This window comes from Triticum aestivum, chromosome 7B, assembly GCF_018294505.1.
Source record: "Triticum aestivum cultivar Chinese Spring chromosome 7B, IWGSC CS RefSeq v2.1, whole genome shotgun sequence".
NCBI classification, from domain to species: Eukaryota; Viridiplantae; Streptophyta; class Magnoliopsida; order Poales; family Poaceae; genus Triticum; species Triticum aestivum.
In genome coordinates, this window is record NC_057813.1 from 96,744,525 (window position 1) to 96,753,433 (window position 8,909).

Here is an 8,909-nt window from a genome sequence, read left to right on the forward strand (position 1 = left end):
ACCGCCGAGTCGTTTGGCGGTAGCAAAAGGGTCGGATGTCGAATTTTTTTTCAAAGGGGGGTCAGATCCCGATTTTATACCACAAAAGGGTCAAAACACAAAATTTGACCCCTCCCGGAGCATCGTGAAGCTATACCGGAGCTTTTTGGCCTCTGCTTCAAGTGCTTTTGGGAGGGGCATAACGAGTTGGATTGCACCTTTTATACCTTGTGTATCCGTTGCAGCGCATGTTGAAAATATGAGCAATTTATCAAATGATTTTATTAACAGAAATATTAGATAAAGCATGACTAATATAGCAGAGATAAAACGAGTCATGCAATGTAACACAGAGAAGGTAAATAGCATCTGCATATATGATCTAGAACCACACATATCTAGAGCAGACACTAGAGTAAGAAACTATGGCAGAACCTCAAATAGAAAGAGCATGAACACGTACGATACAACAGCAGAAGCAATGGTCTTGGGGTCGACATCCTCGCCAGCCATGTCGTCGAAGAGGTTGTCGATGTCGGGAAAGAAGTCGTCGTTGGGGAAGTGGTCTGTCCGGAGTGTCCGTGGTGAACCGGTCAGTAGTCGCGCAGAGCGCTCCCCCAAAACCTTATCACCCTTCTCCCGTACAAGACTTAAAGGGATGGGGTTTCGGAGACCTACTGTCCCGACCTGCGGTGCACGCCACAAGCCGGGATGGGGAAGATCGTAGAAGCAACTCAGAGATTGGAACTCGGTGGCGGGCGGAGGAGGAGGAGCGCGCATGAATGTCCCTCTTGTTCTCATGTTCATACATGTGGGGTAACAACCTCCCTTATAAGGAGGTCCAACTCCTATCCAACTAGCAAGGTGGGACTAAACTTTGGTTGCACCTCTTGCCTTGCACGAATGGGCTGCGCGGGCCTCTAGGATTTATTAGGAATTCTGAATGTGCTATTGGGCTGGCCCAGAATAGACTAAATTCCAGCAATCCCCCACCAGATCCCAGAGGCACACAAAATTTGCCTTTGGTTTCAAAACACTGTTTTATATACAAGCACTGAGTTGTACATCATGGAACGATTCTATGACTACAGGATGACTGATGAGCGCTCTGTGGTAGCAAGTTCACAAGATACAGCCATTTACTAAAGAACTTGAGCACTTCAATTGTATGTTACTAGACAAATTTGTTGTCGAAGGCATCATCACTAAGCTTCCTCTTCCTCCATCACTCACCAGTTATGGATAGGACATGGAGCGTGGGCTTCGGCTCACTGTGGTGTTTTATGTGGGTGGTGCAAGGCCACCGGTGTAATGCTCCAAGCCAGCGGAGGAGAATTTCTTGATGGTGTTAGGCCAACTCCAACGGACGTCTGTTTTGTCCAGATTTCGCTCGTTTGAGTAGGGAAATGGGGTGGCATCTGATCATTTTCATGCATGCGCCGGTCGTGCACCCAACGCGTATACGCATCTGGTCCGCCACGGTCGGCTAGTGCCGGTATGTATACATTTTTTTGGCCGCATTTATTTTATTATTTCAGCAACGATATTTTGATACACTGGAGTACATTCACCAATTCTTGACTAGATGAGCAAGACAAAAGAAAACAAGAGCCATAATTAGACATTTTAAAGATATCCAATTTTCATGACTGCTCCTGCAAGTTGGATTAGTATTTTCTGGATGCCGTTGTTGTTGATCCGCGGCTTCTCGTTTTTGCATACTTCTTTCTTATTCGATTATAAAGAAGCAGGCGTTGCTTCACATATAGTCTTATCTCTAACTTTTGTTCTAGCAACGAATGCATAAGCATCTATCAATTTTGTCCTATCAATATATCGATGTATTATTCTTCCTAATACCAAAACTTTATCCGTCCTACACATAAATTTGAGTATAAGCAAAGAGCTATTGAAAATGTGCTGAATCCGAAAGCACAACCGAAGCAAAACAAGCACATACCCCGTCGTTTTTGCACTTGATGAACACCCATCCGGGATGTTCCGGCGTTGTAGATATGCGGCGCGCGACCAGACGCAGGCAGTCGCCACACTTTATGAGTGGTCACGGTGAGCCGACGAGCCACTGGGCCAGCACCGAGTCCGGACGACGGTCGGGCATGTATTTGCCGGTGAAGCTCCGACGAGATATATCCGAGCGGCTAGACGCGGAGTCAATACATGCATGCGGCGTGGAGGCGTTGCCTGTCTGCGTGTTAAGATACTAGGCCAATCCATGGCAAGGCGCAGCCTCCGGTGGCCGGACGCGCTCAAATCCGGCGGCCGGGCTGGACAGTGAGGTAGCCGAGAAAATGGCGGCGGCTATGGCGGGGGTTGGGGCCTGAAGTCGACCGAGCTAGACAGCGAGGTGGCCGAGAAAATGGCGGCGCCATAGGGGGCGAAGGGAATGGGAATAGAAAAAGGGGTGTTTGTGCCGTCGATGGGCGGGCGAGGGGAGGACAAGGGCACACATCCCACCCGTTCGCGGGTGTTTGTTTCGATACAAACAGTTTGGCCGGTAATGGGTCGAAAATGGGACGGCAAACGAACGTTTGTCCGTTTACTTCCACGTGTGAGGCATTTTACTTCGCACGTGGGGCCCTCTTTTGTGTCCGTTTAAGACGCTAACAAACCATTTGGCTCAGTGCGTTGGAGTTGGCTTTAGCCTCCCAGAGTGCGGAACACCTTCTCCTGGAGTACAGGTGATAATATCAAATCCAGCTATGGTATGCCTAGGCTTACTCTCGAAAAAAAATATTAAGAAGTAAACAGATAGAATAAACACAAAACATTCAGGTAACGACCAAATCAGTTCATCACATTATACTCGAGTAAATCAACGAAAGCAGAACATAAACAAACAAATGCCTATCCCATGTGAGCGTATTTTCAAGTTCTTACAAGAAGTTAAACTCAAGGATAAGCACACAAAATTTGAGGAGATCAGACAAGCAAAAATTCCACAATTTCTTTTCAAGGATAAGCACAAAAAATTCACGGAACAGTAAGCAAAAATCATCACAACCTGTAACTGCCAGTTCACCAACTCCATGACGTCAAACTCGAGGAGACCAGTCAAATTTTCAGAGAGTTGGCATGAATGACCAGCCTTTTACAGAAAGCTTAAAGCAATACAGATCAAGGACGGGAAAAGATAAAAAGGCTTAAGACAATCAACACAGTTCTTGATCGATTTCACCACCAAATTAGTCCAGCACGCCAAACTTAGAAGATCAACAAGGTTTCATGACCAAATTCGCCACCAAATCAGTTCATCATATGCCAAACTTGAGGAAATCAACAGAATTTCATGACCAATTTCACCACCAAAGCAAGTTCATCATATGCCGAAACTAGAGCAAATTTGACAGAGTTCGCGACCAACTTCACCATCAGACCACTACCTACTGGATCCAAGACGATCAACGAAGCAAAACAAGGAGAAAGACACCAAACATGCCCACATCAACAAGGCGTCTCTCACACTCTCGCGTCGGCCATCCTCCATGAGCACTACCACGACGGCACTGCCTACTCGACCTTGACGTGGAAGACGTCCGTGCGCTCCTCCTCCTTGACCTTGAGCAGGGTGACCCAGAGCACGCCATTCTTCATCTCGGCCTTGATCTTGTCCATCTTGTACGCGTCAGCAGCGGGCATCTCGATGCGGCGGTTGTACTTTGGCACCGCGGAGTCGTCGTCGCCGTCCCAGGGCTGCTTCTCGCCCTCGCCCTCGATCACCAGGATGTTCTTGTCCGCGCGCACCTTCACGTGCTCCTTGGTCAGCCCCGGCATCGGCACCTTGAGGTACACCGCGTCGTCGTCCTCCTTGGCCACCCACCGTCCGAGCCGCGACGCCCCAGCACCAGCAGTGGAGGAGAGGCCGCCGGTCTTAGTTGCGACGTCCTCCATCAGAGACAGCAGACGGGCCATGCTGGGGGGTTTTGTAAAGGAGGAGCGGGAAAGCTTTCTTGGGGGAGGGGGATTCCTAACTGGGTTTAGAAGGTTCTGGGGAGATCGGATGAGGCCTCGAGCCTTCCAGAACGATCGGGAGACCACAGCTTTAGGATTCGCGCTGCTTGATGTACCACGACCGGAGGCCATGGATGAAGAAGGTAATTATTGATCTGCTGTGGTGCGCAAGGCAACAGAGGTTGCCGTACGACGGCTTATGAGGCAACAGAGCTTCATCTGCAAGGAATAAACTACTCGGTTATGAGCGATTTGCTTTCTCTAGTGTGCTTGGTGCTGGGCAATAAAGCAATCAACACCCCCACACCATTTTTTTAAAATAATTCTTGTGTTACTCAATCAGCGTTTACAATCATGGTGGATAACGTCCAAAATATCCTTTGAGCCAAATCCAAGCCTATCAAATTTGCAAACGCGTGGCTAGAAGAATTCTGAATCAACACCATTTCCTTGAGAACGGGAAAATGACAAATGTACACATTGTGAAAATGCAGGCAATCGACCAAACATGCTCTGACGTCAAGATATACATGTCTTTATTTAATGGGCTATTATTTAATACGATTTCCGGCAAAACAATATATTTTATGTGTTTAAAGTGCAGAGTTTATAACCATGTTCCAACAACTTGATGTCATCGGACATCACACATTTCGGTGGACTCATTACTCATAATAATTAAAAAAAGTAAAATAGCGTCTATGTATATACTATGTTTAAAAAACTGTAAAATAGAGCAACCACACAGCTCTTTGGTTAATTGGACCAGAGAGATGTGACTAGGCCTCCGATTCTTGGCTTGATTGATTTTATTTTATTTTTGAACATAAGGAGTTTTATAACTTTTAAGCACATTTTACATAAAGTAGCATGAATGGTGACACGCTAGATACACAGAGAATGTCCCTTCCTGGACATAGACCTATGTTTGGACATAAGCACGTGATTGTCAATCTTGTGGACTGGATTTTCCCTGCTAATCTTGCTTGGTGTGTGCTTTGACATTTGAGTTCATGTGAATACGTGAGATCCTATTGGCTTGGAAGGAAGCGTTGGCCTGTATATCCGCTAGAAGAGGTCTGGTTATCAAGTGACCTAGTGCATTCATGAAATTGCTCGCAGCCGCGGCTGATGCCAAAACAGAGCAATCAGTGTAGAAGACGGGCTCTTGCAGTTGTAAAATCTCTGCTAGCTTGGTGGCAAGAAGAAGGCGAAGGCCTTAGCCTCCAGTGGTGAAGTAGCTGGAGGAGACAAGGCCGAGACATAAAGCCGCTTGAAGTGTTGGTTGCTGTCCACCTTGATGAAGATGTCGATGCCTGCTGGAGTTGGGTGCACATTCTGATCTGTCTTCCAAGCCACATCACAGAAGATGGCGTCACCTGCAAAACAAGAAAAGTTTTGAACCGTAGGTCCGGTAACATGAGCCTGATGCGTATCAGTTGTAGTTGTTGGAGGTTGATCTCCATAGAGGGCCGAGTCTTCAATTTTTGATCCCTGAACAATAGCATTAGAAATAGCAAAAACCTGGGTAGGCCCTAGACACCTCTTGTCAAAGAGACAATCATTTCTTGCTTTCCAAAGGCACCAAAGGAAAGTGTACATGCTTATGATATTGATTTGAGGATGACCCGATGAAAGTAGAGCTTGTATCATGTCAGGAACATAACGGTGAGAGGGAGCAAGAACTTCAGTTTTAATATACCAAGGATGACAATACCATGTAAATTTAGAAAAAGGGCAAAGAAAGAACCTGTGCATTTCATTTCCCAAACAGCCACTCGGGCTCAATATGGTTCGAAAATTTACTTGCACGTTTACCTGTGGGGGTGCCTTTCGAAGAAGCCTCTAGGCAAAAGTGTGTACCCGAGGCGCCATGGACTTCACCTACCAAACCTGATTTAAAAGAGAAATTATCTGTGAAGAGACCACACTGGGTCGCTGATTTGCACGCAGGGCGAGATGGTTGAAACAATGCTTGTACGGACTCTTAGAGGTACAGTCACGTGCGGGGGTTATTTTCCACACCAAAATGCCCCGCCCATCTGAATTTATAATTGGAGTTTGAAGGATAGCATTGGCTGTTTGAGAGCTAAACTGAGAAATCACTAATTATGCATTCCAAGCCTTTTGGTTATTAGCCAAAGATCCTTAACTATATCAGGATAAACAAAGGATGGAATCTGAATGGTAAGATTTTCGTAAATGGTTTCCCACCCATGGAACCAAGTACTCCATATAAAACTGCTACCATCAATAATTTGGTAAAAAGAACTACTGAAGTTAAAAGTGGTTTTACCTTGAGGAGGGTAGCCCCAAAAGCATATTTAGGCTTGTCTGACTTTGCTCTCCAAATAGAAGTATCATGATGGTACTTGGCTTTGCGGATTAACGCAAGTTGGCTCTATGATTCTCTAGCTAACATCCATGCAGCCGAGAGGATAAGACCTTGATTTACAACTTGCAAATTTCGAACGCCTAGTCACAAATTTTCTTTTCTATGCAAATGTCAGTCCATGCCCGTAGGCACAAGCTTTTTGTGATAGCCTCATCTTTAACTCCTGTCCACAAAAAAAAACATGATGATAGACGTGAGCTTTGCAAGAAATTTCTAGGAAAAAATGTTAGACATGTAATAGACATGTATAGAGGCAAAGACAGATTTATTGAGGGTAAGCCTAGCAGCATGTGAGATCCTGTTAGCTTTGTAGGCAGTTAATTTTTTCTTGTATATGTCATAAACACAGTTGTAAGCAGCAGGTCTGTCTTTAGCAGGAAGAATAAGAGGGTGACCAAGGTGGATAGTGGTGTTATCTGAATCTGGAACCTGAAGATCTGTTTGACATCCTGCTTCACCTGCAAAGGCACATTTTTGCTAAATAAAATGGAAGATTTATTCCACTTGGAACTTGACCTGAAGCATGACAAAATGGATCTGAAATGTTGGAGATGGCCAAAGCATCCTGCACATTAGCCTTTCCACAAACCAACAAATAATCAGCAAACATTAGAGAATGAATTCCAGGGTAGTTTGATCCAAGACAGATACGTGATAGATGGTTGGCTTGTAAAGATTCCGGTTGGGTTAGGGAGAGCTCATTCACCGCAAGAACAAAGAGATAAGGGGACAGGGGACATCCGTGTCCTATAACTCTACTACTTCTGAAGCGAGCATAAGATGGCATGATTGATTTTTGTGCTTGCTTCGAGTGGACACTAAACTTAACTGTTTCCACCTCTAAACAGATTTTGTGTTACACACTTGGCTAGAAGAAAAAAACATACGCCTGTGCAGTTCAAAAAAGAAGAAGCATACGCATGCAAATTATACTAAAACTTTTTCTAAAAACCAAGAGAATAGGTTGTACAATTTCCTATCATCTCAGGACAGTAGATATGGAACATAGTTGACACATGTGACTATTTTAAAATTTATAGTTTAACCATATAAAACGGACAAATCGTATATTCCGTATTTATTGTGTTATATGCTTATAACATATTAGATAAATGCATCAAACATGGATGGGCGTGGCAACGCGCAATCGTGATCTCATGTATTATTATTATTATTATTATTATTATTATTATTATTATTATTATTATTATTATTATTATTATTAGAAGGGTTGGTGTTGTTAGGATTTCATAAATAGAATCAATTATTTGGTGGGGGTAATGAATTGTGTTTTTTTCATAATACAATATTTTTATTGCCTCTTTTGGAGGTATAGTTATGTGTTATTTGCAAATTAATCCACATGTATGTAGGGAAGTGTCTTGTAATAGTGACCACATTTAGTATATGCAGGAAATATGCCCTAGAGGTAATAATAAAGTTATTATTTATTTCCTTATTTCGTGATAAATGTTTATTATTCATGCTAGAATTGTGTATTTGTCATAAACACAGTTGTAAGCAGCAGATCTGTCTTTAGCAGGAAGAATAAGAGGGTGACCAAGGTGGATAGTGGTGTTATCTGAATCTGGAACCTGAAGATCTTTTTGACATCCTGCTTCACCTGCAAAGGCACATTTTTGCTAAATCAAATGGAAGATTTATTCCACTTGGAACTTGACCTGAAGCATGACAAAATGGATCTGAAATGTTGGAGATGGCCAAAGCTTCCTGCACATTAGCCTTTCCACAAACCAACAAATAATAAGCAAACATTAGAGAATGAATTCCAGGGTAGTTTGATCCAAGACAGATACGTGATAGGTGGTTGGCTTGTAAAGATTCCGGTTGGGTTAGGGAGAGCTCATTCACCGCAAGAACAAAGAGATAAGGGGACAGGGGACATCCGTGTCCTATAACTCTACTACTTCTGAAGCGAGCATAAGATGGCATGATTGATTTTTGTGCTTGCTTCGAGTGGACACTAAACTTAACTATTTCCACCTCTAAACAGATTTTGTGCTACACACTTGGCTAGAAGAAAAAAAACATACGCGTGTGCAGTTCAAAAAAGAAGAAGCATACGCATGCAAATTATACTAAAACTTTTTCTAAAAACCAAGAGAATAGGTTGTATAATTTCCTATCATCTCGGGATAGTAGATATGGAACATAGTTGACACATGTGACTATTTTAAAATTTATAGTTTAACCATATAAAACGGATAAATCGTATATTCCGTATTTATTGTGTTATATGCTTATAACATATTAGATAAATGCATCAAACATGGATGGGCATGGCAACGCGCAATCGTGATCTCATGTATTATTATTATTATTATTATTATTATTATTATTATTATTATTATTATTATTATTATTATTATTATTATTATTATTATTATTATTATTATTATTATTATTAGAAGGGTTGGTGTTGTTAGGATTTCATAAATAGAATCAATTATTTGGTGGGGGTAATGAATTGTGTTTTTTTTCATAATACAATATTTTTATTGCCTCTTTTGGAGGTATAGTTATGTGTTATTTGCAAATTAATCCA

The 8,909-nt window shown here is 42.8% G+C and overlaps 1 protein-coding gene across 1 annotated transcript; it reads right to left on the bottom strand.

Annotated features, from left to right (window-relative positions):
• Window positions 1–3,294: 3,294 nt before the first annotated feature.
• On the bottom strand, window positions 3,295–4,080 carry LOC123157716 (26.2 kDa heat shock protein, mitochondrial). The gene has a single exon (XM_044575949.1). It carries the CDS (start codon window positions 4,078–4,080, stop codon window positions 3,508–3,510), a length of 573 nt encoding a protein of 190 aa, XP_044431884.1. The 3' UTR covers window positions 3,295–3,507.
• Between the last annotated feature and the right edge of the window lie 4,829 nt (window positions 4,081–8,909).

Coding starts and splice junctions, on each gene's coding strand:
- LOC123157716 (XM_044575949.1), bottom strand. CDS start 4,080: ATGGCCTCCGGTCGTGGTACATCAAGCAGCGCGAATCCTAAAGCTGTG.